Source organism: Alligator mississippiensis, chromosome 3, assembly GCF_030867095.1.
Source record: "Alligator mississippiensis isolate rAllMis1 chromosome 3, rAllMis1, whole genome shotgun sequence".
NCBI classification, from domain to species: domain Eukaryota; kingdom Metazoa; phylum Chordata; order Crocodylia; family Alligatoridae; genus Alligator; species Alligator mississippiensis.
In genome coordinates this window covers 148,972,864-148,993,494 of record NC_081826.1, presented here as the reverse complement: position 1 = coordinate 148,993,494, position 20,631 = coordinate 148,972,864, and the positions used below count along the sequence as shown (strand labels likewise).

At 42.9% G+C, this 20,631-nt stretch overlaps 1 protein-coding gene across 1 annotated transcript in view; it reads right to left on the bottom strand.

Annotated features, from left to right (window-relative positions):
• Positions 1-11,642: 11,642 nt before the first annotated feature.
• PAX5 (paired box 5) overlaps positions 11,643-20,631 on the bottom strand; it is a 245,753-nt gene continuing 236,764 nt past the window's right edge. The window contains exons 10-11 of the mRNA XM_059723539.1: positions 11,811-11,897; positions 11,643-11,686 (exon numbers count right to left, since the gene is read on the bottom strand). Of these exons, the coding sequence (XP_059579522.1) occupies positions 11,643-11,686; positions 11,811-11,897 (131 nt within the window). The remainder of the gene's footprint in view (positions 11,687-11,810; positions 11,898-20,631) is intronic.

Genomic DNA, 20,631 nt, shown 5'->3' with positions numbered 1-20,631 from the left:
TTCACAAGCAGAAGCAGCAGCAACTTCCTTCATTTCAAACAGAATTTTACCTACTTCTGGCACTGGAAAATTTGGCCCTAAAACCTGCTTATGCTTTACAGTGAGCTGCTGAAAGATGGCTTTGGTGAGACACATGTTCTAGTAACAGCTACCCTAATATAATGAAGTGGTATTGAGAAGCTAGGCAGCTCCAAATATGAAGGATTCCTCTTAAAGAGTTAATGCATGTCAAGTATATTGTATCTTCTGAAAAATTGTGTCTAGGTTAGAGCTATCATTGATTAACATTAAAGAAAAAGATACTCCCTCTAAAAAGAATTAAGTATCATTGTTTTTGTTACAAAACTGTTTCTTCTTGAGAATATGTTTGTAACTGGAATTCGCAAAGGAAAATTAGGAGGAAAGCCTGTGATTGTTCCAGTTCCCTGTTCTATCTTGCATACTCCTAGGTAAAGGAAGCAAGGAGTCCTGGTATGCATCTTGAGGTAACATTTATTGTTTGCACCAAAAGAAGATAAAATCCAGTGAAAAAGTCTGAAAGTGTAATAAAAAATAGATAAGTTATTGCTTTTCAGAGCCTGTAAAAGAGTGTGCATGCTTGAGCTGGATCAATGCCAATTTGAAAGGAAGTGATTTATGAGGACGGCGGGGGAAATAGGCAGTTTTCTGAACAGAATTGTTTAAAAAGGAATTCACAGACACATGAAATATCAATTAGCTCCATTTCATGCACTCATCAGACATACCAGTGCTAAATAGAGCTCTGCAGGTATGGTACTGGGAAGAAAATATCTTTCCTCCGATGCAACCCATTCAATTCTCAGCTAACATGACAAATGCTACAAGAAAGAGACTTGGTGATTATTAATGACTGCAGTCCTGCAGCCAGCCACTTCAGGTGTATCCCTTTTCAACAGGAAATCCATGGGCATTCTCTCTCACCCCAGCACTCACTGAGCTGCATGGAGACTTGATTCAAATGAGAGCTCCAGAATTTGATCCAATGTTACTTGATGAATTTCACTTTGTAGACTAGGAAGTCCCCTGTAGGACTGGTAGTATTTCAAGACTCTGAAATTACAGCAAACTGTGATGTAAAACCTTCCTCTAAGGGAGGAAGCATGCACTTGTAGCTAAAATGTTAAGCTGGACTCAAAAGGTTTGAGTCATAGGTGTTGAGTACATGGGGGGTCTGAGGGCCTTGGTCCCCCTCAGAAATAGGGCTGTCACCTGAAATGCGTAAAACTTTCCACACATCTATCACCCTAGGGCCACCTCCCCTGCCCCCCCCCACCCCAGGCAAAAATAAAAGTTGGCGCCTATGGTTTGAGTTCAATTCTTGCCTCCACTCTGTGTGAAACTTGTTTAATTCTTCTATACCTCAGCTCCGCAGCTGTGAAATACAGATAACAATACTTCCCTGTCTTGTAGGGGTACTGTGACTCCTGCTTTGGCCACTGCTCCATAGCTGACTTTTGAGTTGTTCCTATCAGAGCTGGTCAAAAATATTTTTATGGATAAAAGTTGGCTTTTTGATCAAAGTGAAAGTGTTCATGAAAAAATGAATTTGGCAAAAAAATAGTGAAAACTTGGGAGATAGATAGATAGATAGATAGATAGATAGATAGATAGATAGATAGATAGGTTTTCTTTTATTTACTTTTACTTTTCTACCTCATCCCTTTTTTCAAGAAAGAAAATGTAGCAAAACCCCCAGTTTCTTTTCTTTTCTTTTTTTTTATTGCATTCCCTCCCCTTCCCCAACAATTTCTGACTTTTTCTCTCCCTCTCTATTCCCTATAGATAAGTATAAGTGAGCTCAGACTTAGGATAAGCTTTAAACATTTTTATCTTGGTAGCAAGTTTTTGGTTTTGGATATCTGCCATTTTATATTGTATTATTATTAGGTTTGTATTGATTGTTACTGTTGTATATTGTATTATCATCATTTTCGTATTGATTTTTATTGTTTCATATGGATATTGTATGGTCTAGGCCTGTGTTTGTAAATGAACCAAAGTCATGTCAAATTTCCATTTTTTTATGTCAAGCCTCCATCTTCTGTCCTCTGCCTGGGCATCCCATGTTGCAACTGTATGAGTCATGTACCCCTCCCATGTAAATTGGTTCCCCGATGAATGAGTGTGATTGGAAATACAATGGTAGCAGGCCTCTGCTGAATGACTTGTAATGACTGGGCGACCACCTTGCATTGATTTACCCAGGAACCACGGACCTCACCCAGGAACAGAGACAAGACTAGTATTTGAAAGACAAAAAACCCTGCAAAACCAGCAACTCTCACCATTACAGACACTCGAAACTGCACATCCCTGCATGGAGCACACATGCTCAGTACGCCAGGGGCTGACCCTTGCCTGGGCATGCCTCCTGTCACTAGTGTCACACAAGGTCTGCCTCTATAAAAAGGGGCAGTGAAGACAGACCCAGTGGGAATGCCATTTCCATCTGGACCAGCACCATGCCACACCACCTATCCACCCAGAGGCCCTGCCGGCGCCCCCCCCCCCCCGGACAACACCTACAGGACAAGGACCCCTTCCAGCCTGGATAGGTAGATATTACCTGCACACCTCCTTCTACAGTTTGGACTCTCTCTCTTTCTCCTCCTGGACTTCAGTGGACTTCAGCCTCTGCACCAAGTCTCTTTAACCCCTGCTGCCATTGTGTGTGTGTGTGGGTGCAAGGGAACCGATTCACATTGTGTCACCATCTCCCCTGTTCAATAAAGCCACTGTCATTTGCAACCCCAAGTTGGGTCATGTTCTACTGAATCCCAGTCCCTTCCCTATCTTAAATTCCAGCCTCTCTCTCTCTCTCTCTCTCTCTCTCTCTCTCTCAGCTCCAGTTCCCACCCTCTCTGCTAGTTTCCCGATCTCCTCCCAATTCCATCTCCCCTTTTCCGCCACCTCTCAGCCTTTCCTTGCTCTCCTGCTGTCCCTGCCGCTTGCTGCTTTTCTGCTGTCTGTCTCTCTGTTTTCAGGCTTCCCCCGCAACTTCTGAAATCTTCCCCTCTAGTCTACCAGTTCTAATCCCAGTCCTGGTGACTTTCATTTCCAGTAACTTTAACTCCTTACACTTCTACTTTCTTACCTTAACCTTTCCCCAGGTATCCCAAGTACACCAAGCATATACATACATACACATCACAACACCCAACTTAGGAAATCACCTGTGTGCATGTGTAGGTGGGTGGTATGTGTATGAATTAGTGAATACACATATATATACATATATAGGTATCAGTGTGTGTGTGTGTGTGGTATATGAATTAGTAATCCATGTATGTGTATTGGATGTTCAGGTGTTGGTAACTAGTAACTGATTCTGTCTAAATGTGGTGTGTGTAGCGTGTATGAGCTTAAACTGGTGATAGGTGTGCATGAACCTAGACTGGTTAATTTGAACATGTGTGTATCTGAGTTGCTAGTGTGAGTGTGTGCGTGTATGTATGTATATATGTGTGTGTGTGTGTGTGTGTATGTATATACATATAGATATATATATATATATATATATATATATGGCATTGTGTGCATGATATACAAATTAGTGATCTGTGTCTAACTTTTGGGGTGTATAGTGCATGTGCTTGAATTGGTGATAAGTATGCATGTGCCTAGGCTGGTTTGGATGTGTATGTGCCTGAGCTGGTAGTGTGTGTGTATATGCACCTAATTGATTTGTGTGTGTTTTGTATATGTGCAATTGTGTCACACCCTCCTGTCTAAAAGCGCAATATTGAGATCCTGAGAGTTGGCCTGACCCCCCAGGGCAACAAAAAAAAGAAGAAAAACAAAAGTAAAGGACAGAAAGGCAGAGAGGGACTGTTAAAAAATTAAATGTTTTTAAGCAGAAATTAAACAAAACATTTTTTTGGCTTCAGGTGTTTATGGAAAAAAAATAAAAATAATAAACACCATGGTGAAACATAATATTTTCATTTTATATGAGGTGGATTTTTTATTCTGACAAAACTGAAATTTTCTGATCCAAAGTATACAGAGAAGGGCTATGCTTCAGACCAATCTATAATTTGAGTGGGACTTAGAAAACACATGTCCGTTCAAAAATGTGTTCTTTTTTTTTTTTTTTAACAACAGCCACTTCCTACAAAAGAACTACAAAGTTTGAGACAAGCATCAGGTTTGTCCACAACTATGTGCCCCCTGCACAATCAGAACTTCCTGCATTTAATTAGATGACTTATTCCACAGGGTTGCCAAGTCCAACACTAAACGGTTGGAATAAAGAAAAACTATTTAAAAAAAAAAAAGCAGAATCAAAATAGTAATATTAACTAGAATGATTGAGCAGGTATCTATGTTAGGGGAAAAACACAAAAAAGATACAGGAAAAAAAGAACATTTCCAATGTGTACATTACTGACTGTAGAAGCCCAGACTCTAATGTCAAAATTCTAACATTACTAAATTCTAGAAACATTGAAGGTGCAAATTTGGGTCCCTTAGCGAGATACCCCAGGGTTCAGTAGCGACAGAATTTCACCCAGAGCCTCTGTGGATGGAGTAGTTTCACTTTAACTCCTTCCTTCCTTCCCCCTGCTCTTCCATCCCATTTCTCTTCAGTGTGGCTATTAAAGCTCAATATTTCTCTGACAGTACCCCGCAGTACTGCATTTTTTCTGAGTTTGATTTTTTTTCTAGCTCACGTTTCTGTGGTGAAATCAAAAAGGCTTGTATTTAAAGTGAAAAATGAAAATATCACATTACAAAGCATTCACTCTTTCTCCCTGTCATTATACTCTCATCTAGAATAAACTTGTCCATTCTTCTGTCATTTTTTCTTTCTAATTCATATTATCATCAATTTATTTCTTGACACAGTCATTTCTGACTCATACTGTTCTCTAATCCTTTTATAGAAATCCACAGAAGAACTGATTCTAATCCTAATTGACTGGTTCCTAACCCTTTCACCTCATACGAAGCCATGCCAATATTGTCAATCTTATGACCCTGTCTCTTGTAACAACAGCTAGATAGTTCAGGTATATCCAAGAAGGAGTCCTGTCAGACTCGCTTACATTTCACAACGTACACAAATCACATCAGTTCGGAAGTGGGAACAGTGCATCAAACAAAATCTACCGTGATCAACATCAAGTCGAAAGTAATGAGTGAGAATGGTAAAGAAGTTATTACAACAAACCAGCATGAAATTGAATCATTTTTCTTCATTAGTCTGTGCTGCTATTATCCACTTTTAGCATGTTTGTGTTAAGTAGGCTTTAAACAGGCTGGCTCGCCAGACATTGCTAACAATAACCGACTGAACCTCCGTGTATATGTGTGTGAGTGCATGAATACGTGCTTGTGTATGTTCATACAACTCACAACAGCTCTTAGGATCTTAGCGATGCAGTAGAAAACAAAGAAGGCCCTTTTTGATGGTGTACCTAGCAGGATTATTACTGCATGGTGATATCTAGTTACAGCGGCTGGACTCTTTAAAAACTGAAAACTGAGATTTATGTTGTGTTCAGAACTCACTTGTCCTCGAACGTTAGGGTTTGTCTCCACTCCAGTAGAAAGAAGCTCAGATACCAGGAGTTTGGGTGCACTAAAAGAACATGAATAGGTCAGAACAGAATGGCTCAAAGGCTCCTGAGAGCAGGTGAAATGACTTGTGTTGATCTTAAATGGCCCTGCCTACTTTGTATGTATCTAGTAATTCCTGAATACTGATGAAAACAAATACGCATGTACTACTCTAATCGGGTCACCTTAGTGGAGTCATCTTTCTGGCTATTAGTTCCATCCACTATTGCATGGAAAACAGCCAGGGGAAGAAACCATATTATTAACCTTTACTGTGCTTGCCTGAAAACTTGAGAGAGTTCAGGGCATGTGCGGGCAGCTCAGTGCTAAGAGAGGTACAGACGCACAGGAAGAGACTGAGCATACAGAAGTGAGATGTGGTAATTGGGTAAGGGTTTTTGGTTGAGGTAGATCACTTACTACAAATTACAGAGACCTCATTTAACAGTAGAATAGCATCGTAGCATAAGGAAACTGCATAAGAGTATGGACAGATGAACTGTTTGCACTCACATCATCAGCATTACACATAGCATAACTACGGTGGCGTGACCGAGACAGTCATCTGAGGCACTGATGTGGGGGTGGGGAGTAATGCCATAAAAAAACCACTGCCGCCACAGCTGCACAATCATGCCAGTAGCCGTCATAAGTCACTCTGTCGCAGCTACCCCAGGCACCCAGGTTCACTGTTGTGCCTCTGTTACACAGGTACAAAAAGAAGAAGCAGACAGAGTACATAATATCTTAAAATGACATAATTTTGCCTGATCCAGTGGAGAATCAACCCTGAAAGAGTAAGGGGGGAAAATCCTTTTGTGTAAATTACACTGTTTTACATTGTGTCTGTCTGCTTCTATCCCAGGATAGCAGTTTGCTAGAGGCAAAGTGGATATTTCCTGCACCCCTGACACCTAGTGGTGAACACCTGATATAACAGCACCTCATTCTGGTGTAATACACATCTGTTTGCAAACCATTGTAAAGTACAGGAATTCTAGCTGTTATACCATTCATGAGATTTTTAGCTCATTTGATTCCTATGCTCTTTCCTGCTTCTCCATCTTTGTCATTTTCACACTGAAATTTCCTTCCTCCCCTGGCATTTGTCATTAAGTGATCATCTTTTGTGAGCTACTGAGTACATCTACATGGGCAATTAATTTGAAGCAATAAACTCTGGAGCAGTTTAAGTCAGAGCAAATTACTCCTGGGTGCAACATCTACATGTGCACCCAGGAGAGCAGCAATTTGAGCCAGGGCAGAGCAGTTTACAGCTGGGATACTCCTGCCCTGCTTGACTTGGGCTGGCAGGGGCCTCAGGTTCTAGGTGGTGGCGTTGGGTGGCAAGGGGACTGGATGAGTCACAAGCGTGCTGAGAGCATGAAGCTGTGTGGCTAGGTAGTAGACAGGAGTCTGGCTCCCTGCTGGTTGGGCTGACTGGGTGCAAATTATACCTGCAGTCAGCATCTGCACGTGCATTTAATTGCAGTCAATTACTCTTCCGTAAGATAATACTGTCCCTGACAATATTATTTTATGGTGGCATTAATTTGCTTACTGCAGCCTAATAGTGTTGCATATGTATATGGTGACTGTGGCAGGGTACTGTTGGTGCCTGCCACTTTAAGGGCTGAGCCAAACAGCCAGCAGGTGCTTGATTACAGCTGCCATTTTAGAACTCTGGCCACCTATATAAACAGAGCAGTTAGCTGCTGGCAGGCCAGGCAGAAACATTGCCTGGCTGACAGACTGCACAAAACATCCTGGAGGTAAGGGCAGGAGCTTAAGGGGATGGTTTGGAGGCTTCTGGTCCTAGGCATGACCTAAAACTGCACCCTGCTGGGAGTGGGTGGCCTGGTGGGGCTCCCAGTGATGTGGGAGCCCTCAGGAAATACCAGGCCAGTTCCCACCCCCAGTGAAAGGTGGGTCAGGGTGCCTTAACCCCTTGCCCCCACAACACTGTGGGTACAAGGGGGCCAGGCATGGCTATTGCCACCTGAGCCCCCACCGGGGAGGGAAGCCACGTGAGGGGGCGGAGATGCAGAGCCCCAGCAAGGGGGAAACCAGAGGGCTGGGAGCCCAGTATGTGTGAGTGTGTATAGAGTTGCCCCGGGAGGGGCCAGGGCAAGGTTGGACCCGGTCGGGTAATTGGCTGGCCACTTCCCTGGTGAGGGTCATGGGAGAGGCCCAAAAGACGGTATGTCTGCCACCCACTGGGTGCACTAGGTAAAGCCTATGGCCGAAGGCACCCGCTCCAAAAGGGAGCAAGGCAGTACAAGTTGTCGATGCGTGAAAGAGACCCTGTGAGAGGGGGTGGAGTGTGAGAGGCCCTAGTGAGAGGAGAGCAGTATGAATGTACGTGTGTCTGAGGTCTGACAATGAGGGCTAAGCTTGGTCTGGGAACATTACGTCACCAGGCTGCCATCTGCAAGGTTTGGGCTGTGATGTAGGGGAGGAACAGAGCCACAGATAGCACCCCCTGGCATCGGTGCAAGAATGGGCAGCCTCCTACCTAATTAACACCTTAATTATGTATCATCAAGGCGTGGCAGAAGAGGAGGCAGGCAGTTGGCCTAGAAACAGGTGGGCGGGCCAATGGCAGACTAGCCCCGAGAAAGCCCCTGTTACAGTGATGCTTTACTCTGCAGCTGATTAGTCTACCCTTCAGTTAAGCACACATGTAGATGTGGCCACTCTTTCCCAACTGGATGCACAAGGAATCAGCAGAATCTCAAATCTGCCTCAACTGCTGTTGATAATGATCCTTGCCTATCCAGCAGAGGAAATTAATTTAATGTGGACTCTTTTTAAATGCTTAAGGTATTGCATTTTCATCTTAATAAAGTGAATGGGACTGAAGAAAAGAAGCCATGTCAGTGCATGTACTAGTCCTGATTACCTTTGTTAGGCCACTGCTTTGAATCTGATACCACATGAACGTGGTCTCCAGAAGGCACATCTACACAAGATGCTACACAATAGTTACTGCACATTCATTTAGTACATGTATAAGCAAGTACTAAATAAATGCGTAGTAACTGGAGTTACTGCGTAGTAGCACCAGCAAACTCCTTTTAAGTGATGCTGCTGCGCAGTAGCTTAATATTACTGCACAGTAGCATCTCAGCACAGTTTTTACCAGTATCAGGCTACTGCATAGTCAGCGTCTCATGTAGACACACCCACTGAGAACCACACAATGAATTTGAATAAACTCTCAAGAACAATGGAAATATTATTTGTGCATTTGAAATACTTCCCCTCCTTCCCAAAATCTCTGCTGCAGGCACGCAAATTCATACAATTTAGGACCCTCTGAATTTAAAGTGGAAATGCTAATCTGATGGTGTACCATAACAGCTTAGACTCCTACAACATTTCTAGGACATCAAGATTTAGGGCCTAGCCCTGACCTCCTGACTCTCACTGAAGGCAACAGGAGACTTGCCCAAGTAGGGAGTGCTCAAGGCATGACCTCTGAGTACTCTGGATGCCTCTGAGTGTTGCTGCCCCACTGTATTAATAAATGAAAAAAGGACATTTTTCAGAAAGCCAGAATTACTCCTCTGGAGCTACTGTAACAGAAGAGATTAAAATGACAGCAAGTCTCTTGGTTCAATTCAAAGCAAATTCCTGAGTTCCCATATAGCAACCAAGACCATACACAGCATCTTGGCACCAAAGGGAGGCAAGAATTAATGACAGCTCTTCAGCAGCTTGTCCAACCAAATGTTGTAGACAGTGTATTACAACACAAAGGACTGACAGATATGGTAAGTACAGGCATTTATGAAAATGAGGGCCAGTCAGAAAAAAGAATTTCCATCCTATAGAAGATCCTGACACTTGAAATTTTCTTTGAATTGAGATGGAGAAATTGCAATTTCTTGCAAAATAAAAACTCAAATGTTTGATTTAGTAACATTGAAATATTTAATTCTGATTACTTAATAAAATAATATGAATTGAAATAATAACATTTAAAATGTTTTCCTAACTGAGAGAAAATATTGAAACTAAGCTAAATATTTCAGCAGTATAGAAAAAGGAGGTTGAAATTGGAACTTATTTACTCTGACATTTTTTTCCTGCAAAAACTATAATAAAAATGACCAGTTCCTGTGAAATATTTTGGTTTTGACAAAACTACACTTTCATATGAAAAAAAATGTTTTTTTGAGTAAAGGCCACTGTGAAAACATTAATATCAGCCTGAAGAGCAGGTTTTTCCAAACATTTGCATTATTCCAGTAATTGATTCAAGATGCACCTGCATTCTCCTGCTTCAAAGCATTAAAGAAGACATAGTCCCTGTCCCAAGGAGCTTACAGTTGGAAAATAAAACAAAGAGAAAAAGAATGAGAGGGAGGAGCTAATAAAGGCATAGATGACCAGGAATGCAAGGGCCTGATGATGCACATTGTAAAGACACAGGGGCATGTCCTCAACTAATACAAATTCAGGTAGCTCCACTGGCTTCAAAGCACTACACCTGTTCACCCCAGTCAAGAATTGGCCCATGAGGTTTTGCACATATAAAGGCACCTGCCTGAAATTACCATACAAGAATGTGTTCAAGGTAATGGTGGGTCTGCAATAAATTTTCAGTGTCAGCAGTTGCTGGTACTACTCAGGGAAATAATGCCTTCCTAGGGTGAGCAGAGGGTTCAAACTGTAGCCCTACAAATGTTATCAGATGTCAGCCTTTTGAAAAACCATTGTTTTCTCTTACAATTCTATTATTTAAAAAGAGGCATGTAGATTTTTTTTTTTTTGCAAAGCATTACAGAGGAAGGAAAGAAAGGAACGTCCTCCCCTCCCTAACTGTCTCAGTTCAAGCAGTTCCATACAGCCAAATCAAAGTTTTGTATCTGTTCCTGGGGTTGGATCCTAAATTGGCTGCAATCTATGTAGTTTTGTTAGCTTCAGAAGAGCTATGTCAATTCATATCAGCTGAGGATCTGGCCCCTGATTTATGATGGAGGCATTGACAGCCCCTTAACTAGAGTATTGCAAATGGCAGTATTATACCAATACCATGGCACAGGATGCTCTAGCTGTCTATTACTCCCAAAGGATTTGTTTAAGGGCAAGAACCATGATGAATACAGCTTAGGTGGCTCAATTACTTAGGGACTCAATTACTTAAAACAAAGAAACTAGATGAAAAAAATGACAAAAATTCAAAATTATTTCTCTGCTGGAGGTCACATATAACAGCCCTGTCATCCATAAATCTGGAAGTCTCCAAGGCACTCTATTCCTAGAGTTGAGAGATGACAATTAATTGGTATTTTACTTACCTCATCCATGCAAATTATGCAGGAAAATCTCTAATTACTGTGTGTTACATGTATATAAGGTCAGGCTGGGCCAGTCTTTGACAGTGGTGTAAAATGGATTATTGTGTACCCACCCTGTTGGGGCCCTGATCCTATGTGAAGATCTGCTCATACCCACCCCAGAGTTCATGAGGGGGAATCCCACACAAGCTGATGAAATTGTCCACTGGTGCAAGGACCTCTGCTGGCAGAAGCCCACCCAGAACTGGAACCTAGATTCCTGGTAAAAGCAAAATGAAAGAGAGGGCACAAACTAAGGTCTGACAGAAACAGGTCTTCTGAGAGACACATGAGCAAGTTAAACCAATGATGTAGGGAATAAGCAGTTTTTAGATGTGGTTGTGAACAATGTATTAAATTCTGGAGACAAATATTTTTAAATGATTACAAATCCCACAAGATTTTTTAACAGCACAGTGATTATATCAAGATCTGCATGGAAGAGAGTCTGTGCCCACAAAAAGTAGTAGTTTCCTTTTCAGTGCTAAATTCTGCCTGTACCTATGAATGGGGAAAGGAGGGGAAGGTAAGTGTGTGTTTGTGTGTGCGTGTGCGTGCATGTGCACGTGCGCATGCATGAAAGAGAGAAAAAGGGAGAATAGATGGAAGAGGTGAATTCCTCAGTGGCTTAGAAGATTGCACTAATGTATTTTGAAGGAGGGCTCTGGGCACTGTAGTAATGACAGGGAGCCTGTCAACAGCACTGAGACTACTCTAGAGGGTATTTTCCACTTCCACCGAGTAATGAATGGCACTACCTGCAAAGGGAAGTTCAGGTCCTTACCCAGTGAAGCTATGTTTTATCAGCCATGGGGCACATCATGGTGGCATCAACTGCAGTGAGTCAGATGCTCCTGTAGAATCCCTGATAGGAAAACTCACCTAGCAATCCAGGGTTGGGAAATCTCCAGGAGTCATTATACGTTGAATACTGTGGGTGGCTGTACGGACTTCCAGAGAACTCACTCCCTGAATCAGAGACAAAGAAGAAAAGAAAAGAAAAAGGTAACTGGGCATTAGAAACACAAGTAAGTTACATAAGTGAAAAGAAGCAAACATAAGTGAAAAGAAGCAACTAGATACATTCCATAGGTTAGTCAATATGCAAAGTAAAACTTAGCCAAAGCACTAACACCTCTGTTCTCTGGAATGAAAGCTCTCTGAAGTCTATGGGTGTTCTTCGATATGGTCACTACAAGAGAATCCTATAGCTAGATATTAGGTATTGCTCATAGAAATTTTGGGTCACATTATTCTAGGTGCAGGGGCCTTGCCCCTAGAATTCATTTACATCAGTATTAAGTACAAGCCACCATTCATTTGGCCACTTTGAAAGCAAGAAATTAAGACATCTCCTCAGCCAAGCTTTCAAATGTGAGAAGGCAATGGGGTACTTAATTTTCTAGGCACTGAGCACCCTTTCAGTTCTTCAAGGAAGATTATACCTCTGACTCTTTAAGTGAGCATGGACAAGCCTCATGACCTGTCTCCATTTCTGTCACCAGGACAGTAATGTTCATATCTCCTTAAGAAAGCTCTGAGATCCTACCGTGAAAGACTAAGACATCTCCAAGCATGTCATGCTGCTCTGCATGTCACTCTGCTCAAAATTATCTCCATGTTAACTCCATCCCTCCCCACCTACTTGTTCACTCTGCTTACCATTCCTTGTTTTATAACTAAGGCTGCAAGCTTTTCAGGGCAGTATCTACCACAAAGCACCCTGATCCCTAGTGGGGGTATCTGGGACTACTACCATACTAGGAATAGTAATAAGTGTTATTATTGAAGCCCTACTTGTTCTATGATTCTAAACAATCTTTCATCAGTCATTTTTTTCAATCCTCTCTCACGCATGCACACATGCGTGCGTGTGCGCACACACACACACACACACATACGCTACTTTCTGCACGTATGTATATACAGGCAAGTATATAAAAAAGTTAAGATCACGACCCAGTTGACAATGACCAGATGATGCTGAAATTAACCCTTGCCAGTCCTACCCCTTTACTTATCCTGTTGTCCAGTTACTCTGCACAGTGACCCTACTGAAGGCTGGCACATTGACTTTAACTTGAACTAGCTTGAGCCACAGGTTTATACTTTATCTACCAGGTGGGTTTTCCTCACCAGACTAGAAAATAATGCCAGGCACTTTGTGCATGATTTCCATCTATTCATGAAATAACGCAACTTGCACAAGTTTTTATCTGGTCTTCAGCATAAGACGATCTATACAAGTGTCCCTCCAACAGTAGATATAACTAGGGGTCTACTCAACTCAAGGAGGTAGACGGCCAATTTCATGGGGAGATCTCAAGGCTAGCTGCCATTTTTTCTGGCTGATCACAGCAGGTGCCCCCCTGCCATGCTTCTGATTGGCCAAGGGGCCCTGGTGGCTCCACCCCTCACCACTAATAGGCCACAAGGGCTGCCAATTTATGGAGAGGGGCAGGGCCACACAACAGGCAGCCCTCTCAGCCAATCAGCAGTGAGGGGTGGGGGCAACAGTCATCTTGCAGGCAGCAGTCATCTTATCATATTTGCATGATAATTTCAACCCTTGTACAATGTATGATCAATAATAGCAAAAGTGTTCAAAATGTACAATAATTTTGAGGCAGCTAATTAATGCAGCACATACAAAACCCAAGTCACTCTCAGGGAGTCTAAACCAACTTTTGGGTTTGCTATCAGCATTTTCTGATGACTGCCTGCCTCAAAATAAACAAATGCTTCAACTCGGAGGAGCCAGTTCTCACTCACTCACTGAAAGTTATAGTGAGCAATATAAAGTAAATAAGAACAAGACGTATTTGCATACTTACTTTCATACTTTTTTGAATATGTTTTCAGTGTACAATAGGCTTTTCAGCAAATACGATAATTTTGAGATTCCAGTATGATCATTTCATATTTAAGATCTGGCAATGCTGCTCCACTTTCCCCCTTCCCCACAGCAGGCTGTACAGCCACGTTGGAGCACTACTGGTTCCCTCTAGGGATCCGGCACTTCATTTTTTAGTAAGGAGTTTGTTTTTTCTGTGGATTTCATAGGCAGTGCCCATTTTTGCAGGCAATGCCAGATTTTGCAATTTCGGTAGGTCCTTAGATATAACACCTACAAAATAAGTCTAATATACTGTCACTGCAAATAAATTCCACAAAGCCAGTTTCACTGACCTTTTTATTTTCAGGGGGAGAGGGGCTGTTTTTGTTGTTTGTTTGTGGGGGGGGGGGTTACTGTAAATCAACTTGCATTTCTAAGTGGAAAAAGTCATTTCAAATGGAAAAATGAAAAAAATTTCCATTTAGAAATGTTGGGATGTTTCCACAATTTTAAAACTTTTTCTAATTTTTTCTTTAAATTAAATTGGTTGAAATCAATCTTTTCTTCCAAGGGTGTAGGTTCTAGTCATGTTGGTCTAAGGTCATAGGCAAACAAGGTTCCTTGGGTAAATCTGGTATCTTTTATTAGACCAACTCAAACAGCTGGAAAAATTCTTCTTAGCAAGCTTTCAGGCACAAACACCCTTCATCAGTCTTTTCTTGCAAGTAGCTTTAGTTTTAATGAACCAGCATCTTGATGGAAAAATATGACAGCCAAGATTCATAATTGCCTTTTGTTTAAATATAATACGGGACTGAATCAAAGCCCACTGAAGTTTCCATGATCTCTGATTCTTGCCCACTTCTTCCTTCCTCTCCTGCACATCTGCTAAATGAGAAGCAAATTTGAATAAGCAGCAAAGCTATATGCTAAGTTGTTAAAAACAGGTGCACTGAAGATGCTCAGAGGAGTGCAAGGCACTCCAACACCATTAGTGTCAGCATAATAGCAGAAAGCCTTATCTTTTTCAACTGGAGTAGCTCCATCAGAGCTAATGGACATATTGCAGTCTACACAGTTCTGAGCTGCAATAATTTAGAAAGTCTTCTTATAAAGGAACTGAACTCTGGACAGCATTACAGTCATTAAGATAGTATGCTGGTGAGGTAGGGTTTAAGGTATAAACTACTCGTGTACTTTACTCTTATTGTTCTAAATTGGCCATTTCAGCTCAGGAAGGTGATGTGGGCATCACCATCTGTATGCAGAAAAGCAAACAAGAAGGAACAGGTTGAAAAATCATATAGAAAATAACATATTGCTGTGACAAATCAATGGTATAGCCTCATCTGTACAGTACAGCTTACCTCCATTTCCCAGGTGCACTGCAAATAAGAACAAGTTGATAGTCACAAAAGGTACAGAAAACACCTCATATGCAGGGAGGGATTTGCTGCCTCAGGATGTTGTTGAGATCAAAAAATAAGCAGGCTTCAAAAAGCAACTGGACATTTATATGAATAACAAGAATATCCAGAGTGAAAATAGTTAATGATCACATAAATACCACACGTTTTGGAAAGGATAGTAAGGTGCAGCCTTCATGGTTTAAACCAGCCTTTGTTTTCTGCAGATTTGGAGAAGATGTATGTGAAGGAAGATTATCTCACATCTGCCTAGTGCTCCTTCTTCTGAGGCAGCTACTGCTCGCTATAGACAGAGGCAGGATTTGGGCAAGATGGACCTTGGGTCTCATTCAGTCTGTCTGTCCTTCTTTTCCTAAGATTGCTTCTTAGAATGGGAAGGTCAGAAGCTATTTGTGTTTCCACACTGACTGCTAAAGGCACTCTCATAGGAATAAAAGTGAAAAATAAAGATTCAAATAGTTTAAGGTAAGATTATTAAACACTATTCTTTAAAGAGCCTATTACATTTTGACTAGATTTCTATAAAAGCCTGGGATGGTTTTTTATTACTGCTACCATACAACTATATTAATCACTGTGAGCCGCTGAAAATAGAGTTGTTCCCAAACTTCTATTCCTATTAAAGTACATAGCATATACATTCCCTCTCTGTTCCCTGTCCTTTTGAGTGATGAAGGACACTGTATACAGTTCCTGAAGGTTAACTTGGCCTTAATGTTCTTTCTTGTTTTTAAAAAATGAGTTACAGCAAAGAGCCAGGAGGAAAAGGATCGGTGAAAAAGTGGAAATGACAGCAAAAAGAGGAGTGAGTCTAAGGAGAAGAGGAGGAGCTAGCCCAACAAAGGAGACAAATTAGGCAAGGGAAAAGAAGTGAGAGAGGAGTGAGAGGAACTGTCACAAATAGACACAAAATATTTTCCTCATCACAAAATATAACTGAGGCCTCCACTCTAAATATTTTGGACATGTAATTGATATGAATAATGGACTTATGGGGCAGGAGTTAGAGACACAAAGTGGTAACATGAAGGCCAATACGGGATGGGTTATCATTGTCTTTGGGTGAGAAGTAAGCATTGCCTCACTGAGCCTGAGCATTTTATATTGCCTTCCTGTGGTGCATAACCTCTTATGACTGCCTCTTGCAATTGTTCTCCTTCAGCTCCTGGATTTCCAGAGAATTCCCAAGTTCTAAATCTAAGATGTACTTGTGTGGTTTGGCAGGCAACTCTATGTTTTAGCACAGGGATGCTCAATCTCCAACCCTTGGGCCCATATAGGGCCCACAAAGCCATATCATTCAGCCCACCAGACTCCCTGCAGGTCCAAAAATTTGGCAGCAGGTGAGTGGTGGCTGCTCTCCAGCTGCCAACTTTCGAGATCCATGGACCCTGGGGCCTGATTTAGGTGGCATGAGGTAGGATCCTGGTGGGCAGGTTCTGATCCGGTCAATGCAAGGTCAGAGCTGGTTGGATGAGGCCCAACCCTGTACACTAAACCTGTGTGGGATCTGCAGAAAGCCCAGCCCCACACTACTCATCTGGCCCTGGGGCCAGAAGGTTGAGCACCACTGTTTCAGTAGATGCAGAGGTATTACAGCACTTCTCTTGGTATACATACCAAGTTTCTGGCACCCTTTCTGCAGCTGAAGCTACCTACACAACCTAAACCCCTTTCTTGGGTTTCCTCCTTGCTCCTGGCTCTCTCTTCAACTGGGACTCCTATTCATGCATTTGGTACTATCATACTGCATTTGCCTGAGGCAGCAAAGCACATGGAATGGCAGAGTGTTCAGTGACCACCTTGGCGAATGATGTACCCGAGAGTGCACAGTAGAGCCATCGCTTGATGTGACAGAAAGCCAGCTCAGGTCTGGGTCTCAACATCAGCCCACCCCCGTCTATGTGGAGCAGTCCACCCAGTCTCACCTGCCATGACTTGCTGTTTAATAAACTGATTTAAAATGAGGAATGCTGCCCATTTTAATGCCATGATGCTGAGGGTGATATACACAGCTCTGTACCGATCCTACACCATGTCCCATGCTGAGTTAATACCTGCTCCAGCCTAAGGCCAGGCCAAATTCTGCCCCTTGCTGGGCCTCTAATATTCTGCCCTTCTCAGGCCTCATACATCCCGACCCCTCCCACAGGGCCTCTTCCACTCCACCCCCTCTCACAGGGCCTCTCATACTGCCCCTCACTGGACCTCACACATCCTGCCCTACTCCACGCAGCCCTTCGGGTCCCCATTTGGCCCTACTCTAAATGGCCCTTCAAGCTTCTTCACTCACACACTCTAGCTGATACACATGCAGCTTTACTCTTCATGGTTGTTGGCCTTCTACCCCACACTGGGCTGAACTCAGCCATTGGTCCCTCTCCGGGTCACTCTCTGCCTCCTCCCTAGGGCTTCTCTCTCCACCCCCTCGCAGGGGCCACCGGGGTCTTATACTACCATGACTCCTCATTTGGCTTGTCCTGAGCCCTCCTGTCTGCAGGCTACAGGCACTCAGCCCACGGGGCTCAGGTGTCCAATGTGCCTGCCCCCCTCCAGCCATGTCTGCTCTCTAAATTACCCACTGGGTAGTGGTAGCTGTGGTTATAAGGTGCCCCTTTTACTGGGGAGGCAACTGGCCTGGCATTTCTGGGGAACTACCTGGCTACAGGCAGTCCGCCCAACCTATTTCTGCCATATGGTCCACCCTGGCGGGGTATCTAGAACCCAAATGGGAACCTGCACAGCTGAGAGCCAAGAGTGCAAGTAGAATGGCACCATCTAACCACCATTACGGAGTCTTACCAAAAAACAGGACAGCAGAGTCCACCATGATTCCCATGTACTGCCATCTGGTACCCACTTGCTCCCATCCCTTCCTAGCTAGCCATTCAGACAGAGCTAGCGCATCCAGTTCCTGTGCTGAACAACCTGCAAAGCAGGTGACCATGCTGTTTAAATAATCTGTAGTGCTCCAGTGTAAGAATCAGTAGAGATGAGCTGATATTTCACCACTTGATTCTTTTCTCGCTCTCCACTCCCCCCAGCCTTTGCTACCCTCCCCCCTCCATGCATGCACATGCACACACACACACACACACACACACACACACACATGCACATGCACGCGCACACACACATCTCCAGGTCTCTCTGGGGGACACTCCAGTGCCTGACAGGCTGAGGCTTCCAATTCTCTGTTTTTTATGCCTCAGTGGTCAGGGTGTCAGGCTCCTGCAGTACAGACCAGCCAAGAGCTCGAGGAGTCACTGAACACCATCAGTTCAGTGACAGTATTGCTTGCTTCTTCCCACATACTCTGCATATCCATCAGCCATGCGAAAAAAAAGGAAAGGAATAAAAGCAAAGGAAAGATAGAAAGAAGGAAAAAAAGAGAAATGGGAAAAAAAGCCACCAGCCCTGCCTGCTATTACCATCACAGGCCTTGGATAGACAAATGGTGCAGCAGTACAGTGAAACTAAACGAGATGAATGAACACTGCATGAGTGCCTCGTGATTTCCACCAGATATTCCAGGATCCATCAGATATACTTCTTGACAGCACTGTTTAATGATCAGCCCCAGCCCTGTTCAAAAGATATACCATGCATCAACTACCCAGGGACGTGTGTGTGTGTGTGTGTGTGTGTGTGTGTGTCCCAAGGAATGGCTTCCATTCACTTTACATGCTCTTGTAGCTCTTCTTGTAAAAGATCCTTTCATAAGCTGCCAAAACTAGGTTCAGGATTTCATGACACTACGGTTAATATAGGGCCAAGACTCTTCCACCTTTGCAAGCCAAGAGACCCATTTCAGTCTACGGTGCTACACAGTGGTTTAGCCATTGCTTAATGTCAGCAAGGGTGGCATAGTATGCCACAACACAATTAGACCTGAGGAAAGAACTACTTTGTCAACTTACTTATATAAGACATACTGGTCACTATTTAATATTTCATTTGTGTAAACATTTCTTGACACAGTTTCATGAGCTGTCAGCTGCAAGGGAACAGCTGTACCTACTCAGGAATTGATCTTGAAGCTGGCATTTTGCATTAGTCATTGGATAAAAAGAACAGGCAGTATTAGGGGCAGAAGCAGGGGCTGGGACCCACTGTGCCAGGATTCCTTTCCATTGTTCTTCTAATCCTACATAACTTTTCTTGGCTGTTCAGTGGGACTCAAGAGGGTACACATGGCCTTGTAAAGCTGCTAGCCTGGTGGTTAGAGGATTTTGCTAGGAAGCAGAAAAAAGCTGAGAGGAGCCTGCAACCTGGTTTCCCATTTTCTATTCAAGTGATATCACCACTAGGCAATTGGGCTAAAAGGTAGAAGAGTCCTATTCCTCCACCTCTGTGAAACAGTTGCTAGTCATGGTTTTTCTCAGACTAAAGCTCTGGGGACTTGTGTACAACTCTGTGCTTTCTGTGTGGAGCACAATCATAATAGAGTATATGTGGTAATAGTAGCTCCTACTGAGCATTGTCTGAAGGCTACATCTAGTCAAACAGATGGAAATAGGAACTAAAATCTGCACACTGCACTTAGAACCACTTACACATCTATTCTGGACAGCTATGAAGTACTTAGGCAGCTAAAGTTGAAACAGAACATGGATCTCTGTGCCTCCAAGTCAGGTACTAGTTGTTAACATGGCAACCACATCCTTGTTTCCCTGAATAGCCTGAATTGTCTGACTACCAGGGCCCTGGGCAGGGAAACTGTTCTGTACATGTCCAGCCCGCATGAATGCCACATGTCCACCCAGTGCATAGATATAATCCATCAGCTGTTCACCTGGCATTCTCCAGCCATTCCACCAATGGTTAACTGCGCACATCTATGCAATACTATTTAGGAAAGATGAGGTCAAACTCCATTCTGAGCCAGAGGGTCCTAGAAAATTCTTGTGTCCCCCTTTCCACACTGCATTAGAGAAACCTCTCTCATATTTATGCACTAACTTGACTAAGTTCTATCTTCTACTGTCTACCATAACTGATCAAAGTTATCACAAATAATTTGTGTGCCCCATTTACATCAACATACTTGGCCTTTATACTTGTGTAAAAAAGGAGCAGACCAAAGTAACTTTATGCAATCTGGGGGAGATTTAGCCCTGAAAGAATCAGAGGTAAAGCTACACCAGTGTAAGTAACACCAGTGTAGGTGCTATCTGTTCACAGCTCACCTCAAAGTATGGGGTCACCTGAAGAATAATGCATTGCATTTGAAAGTTTGGCTATGTCTATCTCAACCATACAGCCAACAGAACAAAGTTCAATGCTAACAAATGTAAGATGCTACACTTTGGGAAGAATAATGAAAAACACCAATACAAAATGAATGACAACTGACTGTATGGCAGCACTGTGGAGAAGGATCTTGGGGGCTTGGTAGATCACGGGCTCAATGTAAGTATGCAATGTGATGCAGCTGCAA